Here is a 23,209-nt window from a genome sequence, read left to right as displayed (position 1 = left end):
GGAACGCAGGGGCTTTCCTGACCCCAAATGTGCACCATTCCACTTGAATGATCAACTTCTTTAAAGACCCAGAGCAACTTCGACATACTTGAGAAATGAGGAAGTGCCGTGGGCTTTTGAGCTCTTTGTCAAAGCCCCTCCAGCTCTGCTTTCCTTCCCTTTTTCTTCTTTTGTCTCTTCAGCTTCCAAATACTTTCTGACTTGAGACAGCACGGTATACATCTATTCTGTGCAGATGTTTGAGAGTACTTGGAAAGGCAGCCCTCTGCATGAAGCGAGGCACACGCTTTGCAAGTTCCACTGTGACTGTCCTGAGCAAGGTCCCTTGACCCTCACCCAGCCCAAAATGCACCCACAGGTGCCCTGGCCATGCCCCAGAGGGTGAGATCTTCCTTGCTCCAGCCCAGGCCTCTTCCCCATGATTGGGCTTGGCCTCCTGGAAGCACTGCTTCTTTAAAAGAGCCTTCAGTACATCTGTTCTCAATTTTCAGACCACGAGGCGAGGATTTGGGTGCAAGTAGTTTATCTGGGAAGTGATCCCAGGAAGCACTGTGAGGGGGCAGGAACGTGGGAGAGGAGGGTGGAGAGACCAAAGTGCACTGAAGGGCAGGCGACCGCAGGGACAGTGGGGCCATCCCACCAGGACCCTCTGAGAGAAGTGAGGAGCTTGCCTTGGAGCCGTCCCACCAGGGGAGATGGGCTGTCCAGCTCCCATTCCTGTGGTCCAGGGTCACTCCAAGGTCAGAGGATGCCCTCTGGCAGAGAGACTGGAGAAGTGGCAGCCAGTGTGTACAGACACTGAGTAAGCTCTGAGTCCTGCAGGGGAGACTGAGGCAGCCAGGGAGTATGCTAGCCATGTCTGCTCCAGTTCTTTTCATAAATGGTTCCATCCTGAGCACTTGGTCAACGTGCAGGTTTTCTATTAACACAAACGGGAGTCTGTTTTTAAATGCCTGGCCTTGTTGAAGGAGAATTATTTTAATTGTATATTTGTGCATGTTAAGAAATTCCTTAGGTGAAATAACTGTAAGAAATTATGCATAAGTCAGCTGAACTAGAAAATGGGTGGCCACGGGGAGAGTGGAAAACCTTCTTTAACCCCTTGGGGTCTCTGAGCCCTTTATTGGCCTTCGGGCTCTGGCTTTTAGGCCTGTGTAAGGGCCCCTCCAGCCTCAGCAACAGAGCTGCCTCTTCTAACAGGCCCTCCCTGAGGAGGGGAAGCCAGGGACATTCTTTTCCCGTGCACTCTGTCTGACCCATGGGTATCTGCCTCACATCTTCCTACATTTAAACGGAAGGTATGTGTTAATGGTGCCCAGCCTGCACCCTGCATTGGACACCCCCTCAGTAGCTAATGCAGAAATTGCTGAACCGAATCCCCTGAGACAAGGCGCTCCTAGGAGTCAATGCACAGAATTTTGTGGAATTAAAATGAACCAGTTGAATGATGCACTTTTATATCCAGATTCATGACCTGCCTTCTTCCCTTCGTATTTCAAATTCCAAATCCAAACCAGTCATTGGGCCCCACCTTCCAACCCCAGGAGTGACCTGTTTATGGCGTTCTAGGCAGTTGTGTTCCTTCCCTTGTCAGCAGCATCTGATGTGTGCTGGACTGTGGTGCCTGGTGGAAGGAGATACGTCCTGCAAGACCAAGCTGGACCCTCCTCTGGACGGCACCGAGTGTGGGGCAGACAAGGTAACCCCCACCTCCCATGGCCCTCCCCTGGCTCCCGTCTCCTGGGCATTGGGCAAGTCTCCTGAAGGTTAAGTCTCCACACCATACTAGTGCTCGACACTCCCCCCGGGCTGTCCCAGAAAGGGCCATGGAGCCCACTCTGGGCAAAGAGGGACACTTCTATCACCTCTCTCCTTTTTTTCTGATAAGATACAAGAATTGCTTAATATTTTTATTAAATTGACTCTTTTTGTCACACAAGTGAATTTCCTTAAAAAACAGAAACAAAACCTTTTACATCAACAAACCATACATGGGAAAACAGGATTGCTGGTCTTACACAAAAGGCCATCCCAAAACGAGTTCAGTGAGCACAGTGTTAGCCGGTCTAGCTAGAGGCTGAGAGAGCGAGCCCCAGGCCTGATGTTCATTAACAGGAGAGACTGATGTTGGAGAGGAGGGGTGTTCAGGGCCTGCAGCTACAGATTTCTCCTTAGTCCTAACTGCAAGGAGTCAACCAGATGCCATGATGGGAAACCACTAAATCACCTCTCGTGGCCCAGAAGTGCCAGGCATACTGGGCAATTCCATCGTAGAGGAGTGGCTTTCTCTTATTCACCCCTGTGGAGCTGGCAGTGTCCTCTCCAAGCACCAAACCCAACTTCGGAGTGCAAAACCACAGAGCCAGGAAACAGCCTTCCAGAGAGACGAGGCGCTCACGTGAAGTGAAGTTTGCCTAAGCTCGGGTCTCTTCATGAGCCCTGTGAATTAATCCTTTCTCTGAGAATTGAGAAAACTCCAAGGGAGCCCATTCCATATGGCCTGTTAGGGCAAAATGCAAAGCCCACAGGTATATACGTGTCAGGGCGAGTAAGAAGGACGGTCTCCAGAGTTAACAAGCATGCCTACCCCCGAAAGGGCCTACTTTTGTGTAAGTTACAAAAAACCACTGGGAATGGCATGGTGTTTTCTCACGTGGAGGGAATTGCAGTGATATGGCGAGCAAGCAGGTGGGATTCCTTGGCGCTGAGTGGCCGTGGGGCCCGGGGCCTGCCCTGCTGTGTTTCAGTGGTGCCGCGCAGGAGAGTGTGTGAGCAAGACGCCCATTCCGGAGCACGTGGATGGAGACTGGAGCCCGTGGGGTGCTTGGAGCATGTGCAGCCGTACGTGTGGGACAGGAGCCCGCTTCCGGCAGAGGAAGTGTGACAACCCCCCGTAAGTCCCCCTTGACCAGGCATTCTCCAGGGTGCCCTGATCGGGGTTTCCAAACCGCAGCTCTTCCCACCTGATGCCAAGAAGGGTCTGTCTCCTGAGGAGAATTTGAGCTTAAGGGGAAAAAAGATGAAATCCCTCCAAGGCCCCCGGGGGGCAGGTGTGTCATGTGTGTCATACGGCGTCTTGGCTTCGACAGAGCTCTAGCTGTGAACATGGATGCTCCTTATTCCTCGTGTGGGCCTGGGTAGAAAGCTTTCGTGAGATAGCTGGGTGACAGTCTCCCTTCGCAGGCGTCCTCAATCGGGGTCATTCTGGGGAAGCCTGTGGACCTTTGGGAAGAATGGCTGACCTTCAGATTGGCTATGAGCTGATCTGGGAGCCGCCTGGCTGTGAATGAGTCGCAGAGCATCTGGGAGTTCAGCTGTCTTGTTCATCCAGATATTTTTCACCTGTGCTCTTAGAACTGTTTGACAGAAAATCATATTTTGTTTGTTTTGTTTTTTGGGAAGGGTTTTCCTCCCTCATTGGCTTCCTTTCATTGGCCTTGATGATGACCCCTCTCATTCTTGGCACATTTGTTCCAGAAAGCTCAGGCTAGATTTGTGCTTCATTACAGTAATTCCTTTCCCACAGGTTTTTCTCTTCTCCTCTGAGATTTCCATTTTTAATATCTCATAAGTCTGCTTTATGTCTCGTGTGCCATCAGCTGGATCACATTAATTTTGCAAATGAATGAGTTATAAATTATGAGTAAAGAGAAATGCTTTATATCCACAGTTAAGTCATATTGATGAATAAGTAGCAAACCCCTCTTGTGTTTAAAAATTCTGATGCCCAGGCTTTATCCCAGACCAATCAACACACAAATTCTGGAGCTGGGACTCGGGTACTGGATGTTTTAAATCTCTACAGGTGAACCCAATGGCCAGCCAAGGTCGAGAACCTGCCGATTAAAGGAAACTGATCTCACAGTTGAGTCAAGGTCAAAAGCACTCTCCACACACCCTGCCCCAGTAGTGCTATAAGAATTGGCATCACATACTGTGTGTTATTAAAACTTTTCCTTCCAGTATTAAGCGGAGTACCTGAAAAATAGTAGGTGGGTTTTTAATCTTTTAGGAATGACTTCTTAATTAAAAGTATGGAGGATATACTGGGATTCTCTAGAGAAACAGAATCAAGGAATATATATGTGATTTGCAATGAGAAATTGGCTCATGGGGTCCCATGATCTCCCATCTGCAAGCTGGAAACCCAGGGGAGCTGGTGGCGTCATCCCGTCCGGGTCTGAAGACCTGAGAACCAGGGGAGCTGATGGTATAAATCCCAGTGGGAAGGCAAGAGAAGATGCAGAGGGAGGTCCTAATGGGGGTAGAGGATGCACGGGGTGGATGTGAATTCCTCCTCCTTCTGCCTTTTGTTCTGTTGAGAGCTTCAGGGAATTGGATGATGCCCCTTGGGGAGGGCCATCCAGATCCCTGCATCTGTAGATTCAGATGCCAATCTGTCTGGAAACCCTCTCACAGACATACCCAGAAATAACCTGTAGGTCAGTCAAGTTGACACAGAAAAGTAATCATCACAGATGTGTAGTTGGTTAGAAAGCCTGTTTAGCTATATGGTGAGAAGTTAATAGAGAGAGGCTTCAGTTTTTTTTCATAGCTCTGTGAGGAATTTAAAATAGTTCTGTCTGTGGTCCTGAGAAGAGAGCTCTGTGGGCCCCTGGGTGGCTCAGTCAGTTAAGCATCTGCCTTTGGCTCAGGTCATGATCCTGGGGTCCTGGGATCAAGCCCTGAGTCAGGCTTCCTCCTCCCCCAGTCCCGCTCCTGAGCTTGCTCTCTCTCTTACTCTTGCTCCCTCTCTCAAATAAATAAATTCTTCTTTTTTTTTTTTTTTTTTTTAAATGAAGAAGAAGAAGAGAGCTCTGGGTTTGGAATCAGGATGCTGAGATTTGGGCCTGGCTTGTTTGTTGGTCATGTGACTTCAAGGAAGCCCCTTCTCAGTTCCGCCATTAGAGGGAGCTGGCAGGGTATCACGGGAAGAGCTGGCCTTCGAAGCAGAAACAGAGAAGGCTTCAAGTCCCTGCTCCTTACAGCAGCCCATGGCTATTACGTGTGTGTCTCTCTATGAAGCTGGGATAATTCATGGGAATGCCTATAGAGGACATGGTCTGTATTGAGGACGTGGCCCTCTCCATCTTACATGAACAGAGAACGGTGATGAGACTATGTGCCCTGTCACCAAACTCCCAGCACATGTGAGGCTCAGAGGAGGGTGATTTATGTGGAAAGGCTTTTGTTCAGAGCAGGGCACGATTTGCAAGAGTTGTAGCCATCCCGGTGCTTCATGTTTGCATCCAGAGCTCTTATACCCTGGCAGAGGATCAGTCTCCTTCAGCACATCGTTCTGTATCGGGTGTCACCCAGGAATGTCATAGGAGGGGCATAGCAGAACCATTAAATGCCCAGAAGAATCCCATGGCCCCGAGATAGTGGACAATTGGATTGTATTGAGGTGAGGACAACCCTTACAAGAATATAAGATGTCATCAGTGCTGAGCAGATGCATTAGCCACACCTAAGGGCCTGACTCTGTCTGTCTGCTTGGCATGACCTTGGCTAGGGCCTCCTCCATACTTTGGCTGGACCCGTTGTTCCCATCGCAGCTGTTTTCTGTCCTCACCACTCTTAAAGAACCCCTACTTCAGAAAGCCGAGCTAACATGCCCTCCCCAACCAGCCTGGCCTCCTGTGGGATTTCATGGGCTGGGTCCTTACCCCATCCCTCCAGGCCCATTAGCCTCAAGACAGAGGCTGTTCCAGAAACCCCAAAGTTGCTGTAAAAATCTTCCATTCCTTTTACCAGGTGCCCCCCCCCACCCCACGCAGGGGTGGTCCTGAGTTTTATCTCTCTTTGCACCTCTTCCTATGTCTCATCATTGAGAAATGGCAGAATTCGCCAGGCCTCTGCAAACAGGCCACTGAGGGGTATGTGGGTCCCAGCACATCAGATGGCTATGGGCCCTGACACATCCCTGGAGAGAAGTCTTTATGTCTGATCTCAGTTGTCCAGCCACATCCCATGGGTCAGGCAATAGTAGAAGAACCAGAAAGAGAATGATGGTGTTCTCATGTCTCTTGGCTCCTGTGCCCCATTTTCAGTCATGCCTTCCCAACATGGTACCTTCAGTACACCTTGACAGGGTTCTGACTCTGGGCCAGGATCTCTGCTAGGTCTAGGCTTACAGTGACAAGCAAAAACAGATAAAGTCCCTGCCCACTCTCGATGGGCACAGTCCTGCCAACTTCCCTCAGTCTTCTCCTGGATGTCTCAAACCTGACTCTTCCCAGACTGTGATCTCTCCTCCCAGTGCACATCTCTGCTCTCCATTAACAGCACCACCCTCCATCACATAGCTCCAGGCCAAAGCCCCTGAGTCCATGAATGGTCCCCTTGTCCCCTCTCCTCCTCTTCCACAACCTCTCGTGATAAGAATGGCGAATGCACCATGCCAGTTCCCTTCTCAGCATTTACGTGTAGAAAATCAATGAATGCTGCCCTACAGGACGGGTACTCTTTCTTCGTCCTAGAAACTGAGTTGTGGAGAAGTTAGGTAACTTGCCCACGGTCAACTGGCGTAGAGCCCAGTGATGAGGCTCCATTGTTCTCTCATACCCTTTGCATTGGCCTGCCTGCTTCCCGCATACTCCCTGCCCCCCAGATTCATTCTCCACACAGAACCAGAGATCCACTTAAGCATAAATCCAGTTCTCTCTCTTCCTGCTACAGCCCTTTCCACCATTCTCTGCTGCACTTAGAATGAAGTCCATACTCTTAACCATGGTCTTTGTATTCATTTCCTGGGGCTGCCATCATAAATTACCACAACTTGGTGTCTTAAAACAGCAATTTATCCTCTCTCCATTGTAGAAACCAGAAGTCTGAAATCAAGATGTTGGCAGGATTAATTCCTTTTCGAACCTGAAGGAGGATTCATCCCACCCATGCCTCTCTCTGAACTTCTGGTGGCTTCAGGCACTCTCTGGCATGCTTTGCCTTCGTAGACTTGCCTCTGTCTTCACATGGTCTTCTCTCCTCTTCTGAGGACACCTGTCACTGGATTTGAGACCCACCCCAAGTCAGGATGATCACCTCTCCTACTTAAGAGATCCTCAATTCTCAAAAGGGTCTACCAAGACCCTTTTTCCAATTAAGGTCACATTCACGGGTTCTGGGTGGGCTTATCTTGGAGGGGAAGGGGCCACCGTTTCAACCCACTGCAGAACTTCTCTCTGTACTCAGAGCACTCCAAGCTCTGGACCTTTTTCAGTATCCCTTCCCTCTCCCCAGCTTGCTGTGCCCCCTCCTTGGGTCTCTGACTAAATGTCTTCTCATGCCTCCTTCCCGACCACCTTGCACAAGGCAGGGTGCCGGCTTTACACTCTCTCTCAGTGCCCTTTTCCCATGTTGCAAGTGTTAGAACAATTTATAACTCTTGCCCTTATGTCCTTGCTCACTTGTTTTCACTTTGCCTTCCCCTACACGGGGCTTTGAACTCCATGAAGGCCGCCTGGGGCTGGGCACCTTTCTCCTTTCCATGCTTCTAACAGAATAGCCCTCTATGACACATGCTGCCTCCCTCACTACTTGGAGGCATGCTTGCTGAGAAAAAGCAGTCTCTGCTTGCCAGCACCCCAGAACCCCACTTGATACTGTTTTTTCCCCCGAAACTCGAAGGTTATTGTAAATTCTTAGACCAAGAAGGCAGGTCACTAGCTAGCCACCCTTTCTTGTACCATCACACCTCACAGAGGCCCCGGTGCTATGTACAGCCCTGAGTCAGGGCTCAGGTTCCCCTACATATGAGGGTCCCCTTCTGCCATGCCTGCCCTGCCCCAGGGAGGTTGTAGCCCACAGTTAGGGGACCTCAGGGTCGTCTCCAGAACAAACTCCAAAATGTCACCCAGCCTTGTTTATCCCGAGTGAGAGAAACAGTTATGTCTTTGCTTCCATAATATTTATGCCTGGTCTGCCTGTTCAGTCTTGTGCAATAACAGTGTTGCTCTGTTCCTCATTCTGGAGAACACCAAAGGGCTTTCTCCCTGGCAGTGTTCTCCAAGGTTCCTCACCTTCAGGGAAGCAGCCCAGGTGCATGGAAAGAAAAGGGCCCAGTCTTGGGCGGGTGGGTTAGCAGCAGCCCCCAGTGTTTCTGGGGGACATGCAGGATACAGACCGTGTTTTACGAACTCCAGGAAACTGTTGTTAGCCTGCCTTTGCAGAGAGGCCTGACGTGGTGATTGTTACAAAGCACAGCTGATCGAGGCCCGGAGCCAGTCTCTGACCAAAGCAATGTCCTCTCCCTGGCTCACTCCTCAACTCACCAGGCTCGCTGCCTTGAGATTTCCCAAGGATGTCCAAATCTCACTGCTGTGTACATCTTGGGGTTGGAATGCTCCCACCACCCTCGCCCTACCCCCTTCACTTTATATTCCTGGCTCCTTCCCTGCCTTCTGCAGCTGGTTTATTCACCGTTCAAAAACACTGGCAAAAGAGTCCGCTCTCCCCCACCCCATCTTTTTCTTTCTCTAGTCCTGGTCTTTACAGCACTTGGAATTTGTACTTCTTGCCAGCTGACATAAAGGCCTTGGGGGACCATCCGTGTTCTTCATCTAGCTTCCTAGGCTTGTTCTTTCCTGCCACAATTTGTGTTGCTGTTGGTGGGAGTTTCTGCCCAAAGACTGCAAGGCAGAAAGTCCATCTGTCGTTTGAATTCTGGCACCCCATCAGAAGGCTTGTGTTTTAGAGGGAAGGCTGGAGAGTAGGGTCAGGAAAAAAGGCTCAGATGGTTTTGTGTGAAAAGCCCACTCTGTCAGAGCACAAGAAGGACAAGGTGGTGAGTGGAGCATAGGAGTGGAATGCACTGGGGTCATGGAGCAGCATGGCTCAGAAAGCAGCCAAGTTCCTAAGACCCAGGGGGAAGCTTGGGGGTAGGGAGTGACGTTCTGTCCCTATAATTGCTTTTTGCTTCCTAAGGGAAACCCCCCATATGTGTGCTTTCAAAGTGCCAGTGACCTGGTGTTCCCACAGATGCATTTTTAAAATCTCAGTCTTTTACACTTGAGTCTAAGTCACCAGTGTGACTTGGATACCTTGCAGAAGAGGTCTTAAAACTAGGATGTCTGCTGCCCAGAAGAGGCATTACGAGGCATGCACTACTCCTCACATCTGCAGCTGCCAGCCGTCCACTAAGCCATCTGTGTCTCTGGATGGTGAGTGGATCTGAACTGCTGCTGAGACTTTCTAACTTACAATCAATCTTCAATGACTAGAACAGAGCAAAGAAAATTAAAAGTATCCCTCAGCCAGAGCATTCCTCTTCCTCCTGTCCTGATTCTGTGTGTTCATCCACTCCCAAAGAAAAGTGCCTTGTGATCCTACTCACCTTGGTGAACCTTTGCTGCCTCCCAGCTCGGCACTGGGGTCTGCCCAAAGCTCTCCATGCCCCATCCTAGCAAGAGACAGCTGGTCCTGCCCAGTGGGAGCTCACTTTTCTCTCCACACTTTCAATCTCTCACCCAGAGCCTCTCTACCTTATTTTTTTTCCTTATGTTTAAACATCTTTATTGCGGTACAGTATGCAGAAAAGCCCACCTATCCTAGAGCGAGGTTCCTGCTGCAGTGTTGTGCATCGTAGGCAGAGAGCTGTATGCTGGCACGCATGACCGTGCATGCTGGCAGTGGGAAGGAGTTATTGGCTCTGAGGGCGCATGCGTGTGATTGAAGGGGGGCTGGTTTTGTAGAGCAGCACTGCCAGCCAGGATCAAAAAGTGAGCCAAGGGAAAGCTAGAAAGAAAAAAAAAAAGTCTTTTTTTTTTTTTCTGAACAGGGGAAGTTTAATGTAAAAAACATTAGCTATAACAGGTGGTTGGAGTAATAGGACCTAGCTGCTAAGAGATAAAGAGAACACAGGAACAGCAGTGGAAGAGCAAACATAGGAAGTGGCCACTTTTCCAGTCCGAGGCAGAGCACCCAAGGGAGGAACAAATGTGGATGAAGATGCCTCCCCCACCTCCCACCACACACACACCCAGGGATGAATTTCCTAGACTTTGTTGGAGAGGATGAAATCGAGGCCCATTGGGTGATGGAGAAGTTTGCAGAGCTGCTGCACTGGTGGATCCCTCTGGAAAGTCACAGTGAGGGGTGTTTGGGAAAGCTACCCAAGGAAAAAAACAGCATCTGAAACCAGGCTGGGGATTTTCCCAAGGCTTTGGTTTATTTGGAAACTGCTTTCTGGGATAAATGCTGCCCAGAGGGAGGTGGCATGCATCACAGGCCACCACAGGAGTCTGTTGAGAGAAATTCAATACCAGAACCAGAGACAAAAGTCTGTTCTTTCTGTAGTGTCTCTCTGGTACCTTCTACTGACAGAGCTTAACATCATACCTGTGTGACTGGAGATCTTTAATTCCTTATCTGCTTCACCTCACTATCTAGCATCCTTTCATTTGAATCCTGAAGGACTCTCTTTAAGTGTTTCTTGTAGAGCATGTCTAGTATTAAAAACAATACATAAAAACTTCCTCAGTTTACCTGGAAATGTCTGAATTTCTCCCTCCTTTTTTTGAATGACAGTTTTGCTGGATATAGAATTCTTAGTTGATAGGTTTTTTTTTTTTGTTTGCTTGGTTGGTTGGTTTGGCTTGGTGGGGTTTTTTTGCTTTTTTTTGTTGTTGTTGTTCATTTGTTTGTTTGTTGAGAACTTTGAATGTATCGACCTTACTGTCTTTTGGCCTTCAGAGTTTCTGATGAGAAATAGGCTCATAATTTATTAAGATTCTCTTATGTGTTTTGTGTTGCCTCTCTCTTGCTGCTTTCAAGATTCTCTATTTTTTTTTTGACAGTTTAATTGAAAAGTGTATCAATGAGTTTATCTTACTAGGATTTTGTTGAGCTTTATGGATTTGTACATTCATGTCTTTCTTCTAATCTGGGAAGTTTTCAGCCATTATTTCTTCAAGTAATCTCTGTTCCTTTCTCTTCATCTTCTGAGACTCCCATAATGTATACGGTGGTCCTCTTAGTAGTTTACCACAGATCCCCTCTATTCACATTTCTTCATTCTTTTTCTTTTCACCCCCAGACTTAATAATTTCAATTGTCATATATTCAAATGTGCTGGCTCTTTCTTTGCTGCTTAAATCCATTTCTGAATCTACCTGGTGAATTTTTTATCTCAGTTATTGTATTTTTCAATCCTGGAATTTGTTTTTCCTTTTTGTAATTTCTGTCTCTATTGATACTCTCATTTTATCATATATCATTTTATGTATTTATTTATGTCATCCATTAGTGCTTTGAGTATTTTTAAGACAGTGTTTTAAGTCTTTGCCTAATAAGCCCAGCATCTGAGTTTGCTCAGGTATATTTCTGCTGGTGTATTTTGTCCCTTTGAGTGGGCCATACTTTTCTTTTTTATGCTTTGTGATTCTTTTGTTGAAAAACTAGACATTCAAATCTTATAATGTAACTCTGATAATCAGCTCTCCCTTTTTGGATTTTCTGTTTCTTTGTTGTTGAAAGGTTTCTCTGTGCTGGGGATCAACCTGAAGTAAAAGCATAAGATACTCCAAAGCCTTTTCTAGCCTTCAAATTTTCAAGCCTACCTGGTAGCTTCCTAAATTTTCCCATATGTGCAGTTGCTTTTGAATGACAACCCTTGCATATCTGGCTCCCAGAGGGGGTGAAAGGGGGAAAAAATGTAAACTCCCTTTGAAACTCCCTGGAGGTCCCTTCAGCTCATAGGAGTTGCAACAACGGTGGCCACCCTCTGTTCCTGCATCTCAGAAATCAAAAGCAATACTGAACAGTCAGAACACAGAACCCCAGGTTCTTATTGTCCAGCCTGGCTGCAGCAAGACACACCAGGCACAGCTGCCTGCCATGGGGCTGCTGTGGGGAACAGATAGCCACTCCCACAATAAAGGCTAAAATGCATCTAAATTAAACCACAACTTACCAGCCAAGCTTTTTCCAGAAGGGTATATGCTTTCAAATAGACTCCAGAATTTCAAAATAGTTACCTCAGACAGTTTTTTGCCAATACAGTTGTTGTCTCAGTGGAGAGATGGATTCCTAGTGCTTCCTACTCCCCCATCTTCCCTAACTTCACTCTCTCTTTTGGTCTTTTTAAGATAAATTTTGATAATTTAGTTCACCTCAGTCTACTGTTTGTTAAAGACTAGTCTGTGCAAGGTTCTGTGCATGAAGCTGCAGAAAGATAGGAGGAAGATCATAATCTAGCTCACTGTTTCACAAGATTGATGATAAGCAGCATAGCAGAGACTCAAGCATGGTCAAAAGAGGCTCCGTGTAGGAAGTAAAGAGAGGCTTTAGGGTGGAGGTGGCTTCAAGGATGGATGGAGCATTGGGGGTAGGGGAGGTGGGGAAGATGGGGTGGTGGACTAGATGGGGGGCTGAAAGGGGACTTGCCCATGGGAGAAGGTTGGGCAGGGAGATGAAACAGGGTAGACAGAGTCCAGGAGGAAAGAAGCCTGAGACACATGAGGTATCCCACGGACTACCCCTCACCTCCAGGTCCACTTTCTGCTGGATCTTTCTTATGTCTAATCTCTCCATCCACCTGCCACAAGGCATAAAGGTAGTTGGTTTATAAGGGTCAGTCAGATGTAAATCTGGAAAAAGCAATTGTTAGAGATAGGTACAACGGAAGCTAAAATAAAGCTTAGGGACAGCTCAGGAAGTTAGTTACATGAGGTGCACAAATCTCAGTTCCACCCTAACTGGCAAACATAGCTTGCCTCATTTTTCTAGAAACCAATTTTTATTTGCATTTGTATTTTTGATGTTTTAATTTGTATTTTTGAACTCCATTCTAGTTCAGGTTGGATTCCTAATCACATCAGGAATTTTTGCCCCATATTCCCTGAATCTACAACTATATTCAGTGAGAATGCCTCTGATCCTTGTATCATCCAGTATATTTGTCTTCTAAGGACTGCCATAACAAACTATTACTAACTGGGTGGTGTAAACAGCACACATTTATTCTCTTTTAGTTCTGGAGACCAGACGTCCAAGACCAAGGTCTTGAAAGCATTAGTTCTTTCAGAAGGCTATGAAGGAGAATCTGTTCCATGCCTCTCTCCTGACTTCTAGTGGCTTACTGGTGATCTTTGGCATTCCTTAGAATGTAGAAACATCACCCAATTTCTGTCTTCATCTTTGCATGTTGTTCTCCCCTCTGTTTCCATCTCAGATTTCCCCTTTCTATAAGAATACTAGTCATACTGGATTAGGAGCTCACCCTGTTCTAGTATGAGCTCATCTTAATTAAATACATCTGTAGTGGTCCTATTTTTAAATAAGGCCACATTCTGAGGCGCTGGGGTTAGGACTTCAGTATATGATTTGGGTGGACACAATTCAACCCGTAACTTCTCACCATACAGCATCTGCTGCCTCACCCATTCCTTCTCTGGTCCCAGCCATGGGAACTAGCCTGTTACAGAGATGTCCTTCCTGCTGGTCCACATGGCTTTTCCCTTCTCTCTTTCTGCTACACTGTGCTTTGCAGCACAGGAATCCATTCATCTGTCCACACTTGGCATTCAGGCCCAGGGCTCTTGGGAGACTCTGTCTCCCTAAACATGCCATGCAATCATTTCTCCAAGATCCAGCTGCCTCCCTGGTGTTCTGGGAAGGAAAAAGAACAAAAGGTCTCTGTGTTCTCAAATCCCATAAGCCTTAGAGAGGTTTTGCTGTTTCCTGACTTGGATGGAGATCAGAACTCAGGGCCTCTCTCTGGGGCCACCAGTGTGTATAACCTCTCAAGGCTGCCACCATGCCCAAGTGAGGGGGGAGGTTGCCTGGTGTACATGAGGTGGGCATAGAGGTAAGAAGAGTGAAGCCTTTCTTCCTGCTTCAGACATTTTCTCCAACACATTTATGTAGACCAGAACCTGGAAATGATGGCCTGTGGACCAAATCCGGTACACCACCTGGTTTTATAAATAAAGTTTTATTGGCACACAGCTATGCCCTTTTGGCTATTCATTGTCTTTGTACTACAGTGGCAGAGGTGAGTAGTTGGGACAGAGACTGCATGTCCCACAAAGCCAGAAATAGTCACCTTTGCAGAAAAAGTTTGTAGACCCCTGATGACACAAACGCCTAGGACTTCTGCTTTGATCTCTCTCCCCTGAAGCCGTGATCATAGGGTGGCCTCATTGTCTGACTACAATGAACAGCAACGGGAGGAAAAGAAATACTTGGGATGAAATGGTGATTGTGTCAAAACTTATTGCCCTGCCAACAGGTGTATGTAATTTGTGAAAAGCCAATGAGCAAAACAGTTGTGATTTGCATTCTTTTCCCCTCAATGCTGAATTTCAATAAAGACTTCAGGGAGAAAACAGTCATATTCCTTCATGGTGATTTTGGCATTGTGGAAATGAAGGAAACCACTGAGGTTGCTTGGGTCAGAGCCCTATGAGGACACCCCAGGGCTTCATGGAACAGCTGGGTGGATCCACATTTCAGCCAGCCAGACCAGGGTCCTGCTGCTCCTCCTCACTGCCCCTCACACACATGGGCTTGGCCACAGAACACACCTGGGGCTCCCAAACTGCTTGGAACCCCAGTCTAAGCACAGAGCCTCAGGGACCCAGGATGTGTCTTTGACCACTTGTGGTCTCACACTTGCCCAAGTCCCCAGGTCAAGGTTGCAGAGCCGGGATCTGACAGGTCTCTACCCTAAGCCATTGAACTAGTTAACGAACCATTCTGATTCTTCGCATTACAAAGTTAAATGAGAGCGGTTTACTCATTCTGAAATTTAGTGATCTCCAGAGTAGACATAGGAGCAGTGTAAAGGTCTTTGTTTTATAGAAGACCAAAAAAAAGGAACAAAACAAAAACAAAAAACCCACACACACACTAAAAATTCCCCCTTGGGGTTTTCAGTCTTACAAATGGCCAAGTTTTAGTTTCAGATGAAAGACCCAGTTTGTGAATCTTGCTGAACTGATACCGTGTTCTATTTCCAGATGACCCTGATTTACAGTTCTTGGATGCATTTTTCTGACGGCTCACTTAAACATGCCGTCAGCATGGGACTGGGATTGCTGAGATATAGTGTGGAAGAGCAGAAGGAGGTTACTTTGGAAACTTGGCCAGGCCCCTTCCCCTGCTGGCAAAAGGGGGGAAAAACGAGCACCCCTGCTGTGTCCATAGCACTGTCTGGTTAACACGGACCTTTCCTTCTTTCTAGGCCTGGGCCTGGGGGCACCCACTGCCTGGGAGCCAGTGTGGAGCATGCTGTCTGCGAGAACCTTCCCTGCCCCAAGGGCCTGCCCAGCTTCCGGGACCAGCAGTGCCAGACTCATGACCGGTTGAGCAGCAAGAAGAAGGGCCTGCTGACAGCAGTGGTGGTTGATGGTAAAGGCATATGGCACGTCTTTTCACAGTGCCCCCCTTCTCCTCCAAGAATGTAAACACCTCCTAGGAAACCTCATGGGGCTCCCCCTTCCCAGCCATCCATCCAATGGGACACTCCAGGCCTGCTGCGCCGGTGAGCAGTGGACCGGCTTCTGGAGCAATGGGGTTGAACTTGGATGACCTAGCCCTAGGAGATTTCTTAAAAGCTGCTGTGAGGTGGGTGGCAGACCAGAATCGCCCTGCACCCCCATTTGCAGCAGGGCGGGGGTGCTGGCAGCCTGCCACCTAGTGCCATGTACTGAGGGGCCCAGGGCCAACTTTGAGGAGAGAGAGGCTCTGCAGGCAAGGGACGGTGGGCTTCTATGTCTGTTCTCTCTCTTTCCAACATTGATGCTTTCTTGCATTTCTTTTCTTGGTTCATTTCGGGTTGGCTTTCACTTCTTGACTAAGGTGTTTGGGGGAAAAAAAAGTTTTGAGGACAGTTTACAACTCGGAGATGATGATAGGCGTGGGTCATGTTTTCTTTCTGAGAGCTTTCTCTCCCAAATCAGGGGACTCTGCCCCATGGGCATTTCCAGTGGCTGATCAAATTCTCTATGGTATATCATATCCGTAGGGTTTGTAATGTTTGTTGATAAGGACTGTCTGCCCCCCATGGGGGTCACTTAAAATTCTGCTCATCTCTGGGAGACAAGAATGTGTCCTAATGATGACGATATGGTCCTGTTTGTTGAGCACACCATAGGCCAGGCCAAGGTTAGCTCTGCATCCGTCATCTCAATTACAGTGCAGAGCAAACCATGCAAAGATGAGAGGTTATGGGTTACATGACGCATCAAAGTTCCTGCGCTGATAAGGAGTAGGGAGGGACCCCCATTCCAGAGGAGCTGACTTGGAAAATAACCAGCTCTCATCTGGCTTCCAGTACCTGAGTAAGACAGTGAGAGCATGACTTCGTAAGTGTCGAGTGAAGAGGTTTTTATAAGAACTACAGTGACTGAGCCTGATTTTTACCAGCCTCTGAAGTCTTTTGCAGGAGAATGAAGTTCCTGTGCCAGGTCTTAGGTTTCTTCTCTGTGGTTTGAAGAACCTCTGAAATCTCCACTCTGCACTCTGCTCTTACAAGCTCAAGTGTGCGTAGCTTTGGGGGATTGGAGAGGGTAAGCCCAGGCATCACCAGCTATAACAGCCCCAGACCCACAGCTTTAAACCCAGCAACCTGACCCGTCACCTCCAAACCGAGTTGTAAAGTAACCTGGAATGTTCTCAGTCGTGGCAGATACCGCCAGCCTGCTCAGCTGTGGGCTCATTTAAAAGCCTTGGGGAGCTCCCCAGACCTCTTTCCTTTTTTTTTTTTTTTTTTTTTTTTTTTAATTTTTTTATTTTAATAAACATATAATGTATTTTTATCCCCAGGGGTACAGGTCTGTGAATCGTCTGGTTTACACATTTCACAGCACTCATCATAGCACATACCCTCCCCAATGTCCATTTCCCCACCACCCTCTCCCATCCCCCTTCCCCCCCGCAACCCTCAGTCTGTTTCTTGAGATTGAGTCTTTTATGGTTTGTCTCCCTCCCAATCCCATCTTTTCATTTTTTCTTTTCCTACCTCCCCCCAAACCCCCCCACCTTGCATCTCCACTTCCTCATATCAAAGAGATCATATGATAGTTATATTTCTCCGATTGACTTATTTCGCTAAGCATGATACCCTCTAGTTCCATCCACGTCGTCGCAAATGGCAAGATTTCATGTCTTTTGATGGCTGCATAGTATTCCATTGTGTATATATACCACATCTTCTTTATCCATTCATCTGTTGATGGACATCTAGGCGCTTTCCACAGTTTGGCTATTGTGGACATTGCTGCTATAAACATTCGGGTGCACGTGCCCCTTCGGAGCACCACGTTTGTATCTTTAGGATATATACCCAGGAGTGCAATTGCTGGGTCGTAGGGTAGCTCTATTTTCAGTTTTTTGAGGAACCTCCACACTGTTTTCCAGAGTGGTTGCACCAGCTTGCATTCCCACCAGCAGTGTAGGAGGGTTCCCCTCTCTCCGCATCCTCGCCAGCATCTGTCATTTCTTGACTTGTTCATTTTAGCCATTCTGACTGGTGTGAGGTGGTATCTCATTGTGGTTTTGATTTGTATTTCCCTGATGCCGAGTGATGTGGAGCATTTTTTCATGTGTCTGTTGGCCATCTGGATGTCTTCCTTGCAGAAATGTCTGTTCATGTCCTCTGCCCATTTCTTGACTGGATTATTTGTTCTTTGGGTATTGAGTTTGATAAGCTCTTTATAGATTTTGGATACGAGCCCTTTATCTGATATGTCGTTTGCAAATATCTTCTCCCATTCTGTCAGTTGTCTTTTGGTTTTGTTCACTGTTTCCTTTGCTGTGCAAAAGCTTTTGATCTTGATGAAATCCCAATAGTTCATTTTTGCCCTTGCTTCTGTTGCCTTTGGCGATGTTCCTAGGAAGAAGTTGCTGCGGTGGAGGTCAAAGAGGTTGCTGCCTGCATTCTCCTCAAGGATTTTGATAGATTCCTTTCGCACATTGAGGTCCTTCATCCACTTTGAGTCTATTTTCGTGTGTGGTGTAAGGAAATAGTCCAATTTCATTTTTCTGCATGTGGCTGTCCAATTTTCCCAGCACCATTTGTTGAAGAGGCTGTCTTTTTTCCATTGGATATTCTTTCCTGCTTTGTCGAAGATTAGTTGACCATAGAGTTGAGGGTCTATTTCTGGGCTCTCTATTCTGTTCCATTGGTCTATATGTCTGTTTTTGTGCCAGTACCATACTGTCTTGATGATGACAGCTTTGTAATAGAGCTTGAAGTCTGGAATTGTGATACCACCGACTTTGGCTTTCTTTTTCAATATTCCTTTGGCTATTCGAGGTCTTTTCTGGTTCCATATAAATTTTAGGATTATTTGTTCTATTTCTTTAAAAAAAATGGATGGGATTTTGATAGGGATTGCATTAAATGTGTAGATTGCTTTAGGTAAAATAGACATTTTCACAATATTTGTTCTTCCAATCCATGAGCATGGAATATTTTTCCATTTCTTTGTGTCTTCCTCAATTTCTTTCATGAGTACTTTATAGTTTTCTGAGTATAGATTCTTTGCCTCTTTGGTTAGATTTATTCCTAGGTATCTTATGGTTTTGGGTACGATTGTAAATGGGACTGACTCCTCAATTTCTCTTTCTTCTGTCTTGTTGTTAGTGTAAAGAAATGCGACTGATTTCTGTGCATTGACTTTATATCCTGACACTTTACTGAATTCCTGTATAAGTTCTAGCAGTTTTGGAGTGGAGCCTTTTGGGTTTTCCACATATAGTATCATATCATCTGCAAAGAGTGATAGTTTGACTTCTTCTTTGCCGATTTGGATGCCTTTAATTTCTTTTTGTTGTCTGATTGCTGAGGCTAGGACTTCTAGTACTATATTGAACAGCAGTGGTGATAACGGACATCCCTGCCGTGTTCCTGACCTTAGCGGAAAAGCTTTCAGTTTTTCTCCATTGAGAATGATATTTGCGGTGGGTTTTTCATAGATGGCTTTGATAATGTTGAGGTATGTGCCTTCTATCCCTACACTTTGAAGAGTTTTAATCAGGAAGGGATGCTGCACTTTGTCAAACGCTTTTTCAGCATCTATTGAGAGTATCATATGGTTCTTACTCTTTCTTTTATTAATGTATTGTATCACATTGATTGATTTGCGGATGTTGAACCAACCTTGCAGCCCTGGAATAAATCCCACTTGGTCGTGGTGAATAATCCTTTTAATGTACTGTTGGATCCTATTGGCCAGTATTTTGGTGAGAATTTTCGCATCTGTGTTCATCAAGGATATTGGTCTGTAATTCTCTTTTTTGGTGGGATCCTTGTCTGGTTTTGGGATCAAGGTGATGCTGGCCTCATAGAATGAGTTTGGAAGTTTTCCTTCCATTTCTATTTTTTGGAACAGTTTCAGGAGAATAGGAATTAATTCTTCTTTAAATGTTTGGTAGAATTCCCCTGGGAAGCCGTCTGGTCCTGGACTTTTGTTTGTTTGGAGATTTTTGATGACTGTTTCAATCTCCTTACTGGTTATGGGTCTGTTCAGGTTATCTATTTCTTCCTGGTTCAGTTGTGGTAGTTTATACATCTCTAGAAATGTATCCATTTCTTCCAGGTTGTCAAATTTGTTGCCATAGAGTTGCTCGTAGTATGTTCTTATAATTGTTTGTATTTCTTTGGTGTTGGTTGTGATCTCTCCTCTTTCATTCATGATTTTATTTATTTGCGTCCTTTCTCTTTTCTTTTTGATAAGTCTGGCCAGGGGCTTATCAATCTTATTAATTCTTTCAAAGAACCAGCTCCTAGTTTTGTTGATTTGTTCTATTGTTTTTTTAGTTTCTATTTCATTGATTTCTGCTCTGATCTTTATGATTTCTCTTCCCCTGCTGGGTTTAGGCTTTCTTTGTTGTTCTCTCTCCAGCTCCTTTAGGTGTAGGGTTAGGTTGTGTATTTGAGACCTTTCTTGTTTCTTGAGAAAGGCTTGCACTGCTATATATTTTCCTCTCAGGACTGCCTTTGTTGTGTCCCACAGATTTTGAACTGTTGTGTTTTCATTATCATTTGTTTCCATGAATTTTTTCAATTCTTCTTTAATTTCCTGGTTGATCCATTCATTTTTTAGAAGGATGCTGTTTAGTCTCCATGTATTTGCGTTCTTTCCAAATTTCCTCTTGTGATTGAGTTCGAGCTTCAGAGCATTGTGGTCTGAAAATATGCAGGGAATGATCTCGATCTTTTGGTACCGATTGAGACCTGATTTATGACCCAGGATGTGGTCTATTCTGGAGAATGTTCCATGCGCACTGGAGAAGAATGTATATTCTGTTGCTTTGGGATGGAATGTTCTGAATATATCTGTGATGTCCATCTGGTCCAGTGTGTCATTTAAGGCCTTTATTTCCTTGTTGATCTTTTGCTTAGATGATCTGTCCATTTCAGTGAGGGGAGTGTTAAAGTCCCCTGCTATTATTGTATTACTGTCGATGTATTTCTTTGATTTTGTTATTAATTGGTTTATATAGTTGGCTGCTCCCATGTTAGGGGCATAGATATTTAAGATTGTTAGATCTTCTTGTTGGACAGACCCTTTGAGTATGATATAGTGTCCTTCCTCATCTCTTATTATAGTCTTTGGCTTAAAATCTAATTGATCTGATATAAGGATTGCCACCCCAGCTTTCTTCTGATGTCCATTAGCATGGTACATTGTTTTCCACCCCCTCACTTTAAATCTGGAGGTGTCTTCGGGTCTAAAATGAGTTTCTTGTAGGCAGCATATGGATGGGTTTTGTTTTTTTATCCATTCTGATACCCTGTGTCTTTTGATTGGGGCATTTAGCCCATTAACATTCAGGGTAACTATTGAGAGATATGAATTTAGTGCCATTGTATTGCCTGTAAGGTGATTGTTACTGTATATTGTTTCTGTTTCTTTCTGATCTACTACTTTTAGGGTCTCTCTTTGCTTAGAGGACCCCTTTCAATATTTCCTGTAGAGCTGGTTTGGTGTTTGCAAATTCTTTCAGCTTTTGTTTGTCCTGGAAGCTCTTTATCTCTCCTTCTATTTTCAATGATAGCCTAGCCGGATATAGTATTCTTGGCTGCATGTTTTTCTCGTTTAGTGCTCTGAATATATCATGCCAGTTCTTTCTGGCCTGCCAGGTCTCTGTGGATAGGTCCGCTGCCAATCTAATGTTTTTACCCTTGTATGTTACAGACTTCTTTTCCCGGGCTGCTTTCAGGATTTTCTCTTTGTCGCTAAGATTTGTAAATTTTACTATCAGGTGACGAGGTGTGGACCTATTTTTATTGATTTTGAGGGGCGTTCTTAGCATCTCCTGGATTTTGATGTTTGTTCCCTTTGCCATATTAGGGAAATTCTCTCCAATAATTGTCTCCAATATACCTTCTGCTCCCCTCTCTCTTTCTTCTTCTTCTGGAATCCCAATTATTCTAATGTTGTGTCGTCTTATGGTGTCACTTATCTCTCGAATCCTCTCCTCGTGTTCCAGTAGTTGTTTGTCTCTCTTTTGCTCAGCTTCTTTATTCTCTGTCATTTGGTCTTCTATGTCACTAATTCTTTCTTCTGCCTCATTTATCCTGGCAGTGAGAGCTTCCATTTTTGATTGCACCTCATGAATAGCTTTTTTGATTTCAACTTGGTTAGATTTTAGTTCTTTTATTTCTCCAGAAAGGGCTTTTATCTCTCCGGAGAGGGTTTCTCTAATATCTTCTATGCCTTTTTCGAGCCCGGCTAGAACCTTGAGAATTGTCATTCTGAACTCTAGATCTGTCATGCTACCTATGTCTGTATTGATTAGGTCTCCAGCCTTCGGTACGGCCTCTTGTTCTTTTTTTTGAGGTGAGTTTTTCCGCCTTGTCATTTTGTCCAATTAGGATTTGCTTTCTCCTGCTGTGGAATTCCGCTGTTCTTGGTGACTGAAGTTGGTTTTGGATGGTTTCTTGTTGATCTTCTGGGGGAGGGGCCTGTTGTAGTGATTCTCAAGTGTCTTTGCCGCAGGCGGAATTGCACCGCCCTTGCCAGGGGCCAGGCTAAGTAATCCGCTCGGGTTCGCTTTCGGGAGCTTTTGTTCCCTGAGCGCTTTCCGTAGAGTTCCGGAGGACGGGAATGAAGATGGCGGCCTCCCAGTCTCCGGCCCGGAGGAGCCGAGAGCTTGGGGTTCCGCTCCTCAGTGCGCTCTCAGAGCAAAGTGCCCAATAGCCCCGCCTCCCTGGCTTGCGGTCGCGCCTCGAGGAAAGCAGTCAATTGTTGGAGCTGGAGAAAAGCGCCGGGTCGCTTTTGTCTCCGTGGCCTCCGGCAGCGCTCCGAGCCCACCCAGCCTGCGACCGGCACAAGGTAACCCCGGGCTTAGAGCTCACTCCTCGGCTTTGTCGCTATAGCCGGCTTCCCCGCTCTAATACCTGCGAGCTCTGCGGCACTCAGACACCCCCAGTCCTTCTGTGACCCCGCGGGTCCTGGGGTTATGCTGACCCCGCCCGGGTTTCCCCCCAGTTTAGCCTCTGGAGCGATGTCTCCCAGTGGAGCCGACTTTTAAAAGTCCCGATTTTGTGCTCCGTCGCTCCGCCGCTTGCCGGGTGCCGGCCCCTCCCCCCGGGGTCTATCTTCCCGTCGCTTTGGATTCACTTCTCCGCAGGTCCTACCTTTCAGAAAGTGATCGATTTTCTGTTTCTGGGATTGTTGCTCTTCTTCTCTTCGATTTCCCGTTGGATTTATAGGTGTTCACAATGGTTAGATAAGCTATCTAGCTGATCTCCTGCTACCCGATGTCGTCTCAGCCTGCTACTTCTCCGCCATCTTGACTCCTCCCCCCAGACCTCTTTCCTTTTGAAAAAAACCACTTTTTGGAGCTGTGTGATGGGAGGTGCACCGTCGCTTAACCATGACTTCAAGAGAAGGGCAGCCCACATACCCTCAGCTTTGTCTGCAGATGAGGGAGAGAGGAGGCCCACCCTCCTGAAAGGAACATGTACAGCTGGACGCTCGCTGCTCTCTGCCTGGGCATTCCTCTGATGCAAGAAGACCCAGGAGGCTTCCAGATGTCTCGAGCATCTTCGGACCCCTAATAGGGAGAAAGTGAGCCGAGGCAGCAGAGGCTACCCTGTTTCCAGCGCCATGATGGGTTCTGATGAGGGGCAGCCTTGTTTCCAAACCATCAGCCATCCCAGCCTGCTGGACAGAGACACTTTAGGTCCACTGTCCAGTCCTTCACTGACTCTTTTTGGGAGCAAGAAGAGGTCGGCTCCAAGAGGGACTCACCC

At 46.5% G+C, this 23,209-nt stretch overlaps 1 protein-coding gene across 1 annotated transcript in view; it reads left to right on the top strand.

The window, feature by feature from the left end:
• Positions 1-23,209, top strand: part of ADAMTS17 (ADAM metallopeptidase with thrombospondin type 1 motif 17) — a gene marked incomplete at its 3' end in the record, with an annotated part of 333,792 nt that overhangs the window by 193,664 nt on the left and 116,919 nt on the right. The window contains exons 11-13 of the mRNA XM_080808797.1: positions 1,598-1,699; positions 2,748-2,893; positions 15,185-15,351. Of these exons, the coding sequence (XP_080664923.1) occupies positions 1,598-1,699; positions 2,748-2,893; positions 15,185-15,351 (415 nt within the window). The remainder of the gene's footprint in view (positions 1-1,597; positions 1,700-2,747; positions 2,894-15,184; positions 15,352-23,209) is intronic.

This window comes from Martes martes, assembly GCF_963455335.1.
Source record: "Martes martes genome assembly, chromosome: 7".
Classification (NCBI taxonomy): Eukaryota; Metazoa; Chordata; class Mammalia; order Carnivora; family Mustelidae; genus Martes; species Martes martes.
The sequence above is the reverse complement of the archived record's forward strand: the minus strand, read 5'-3'. Positions and strand labels throughout refer to the sequence as shown.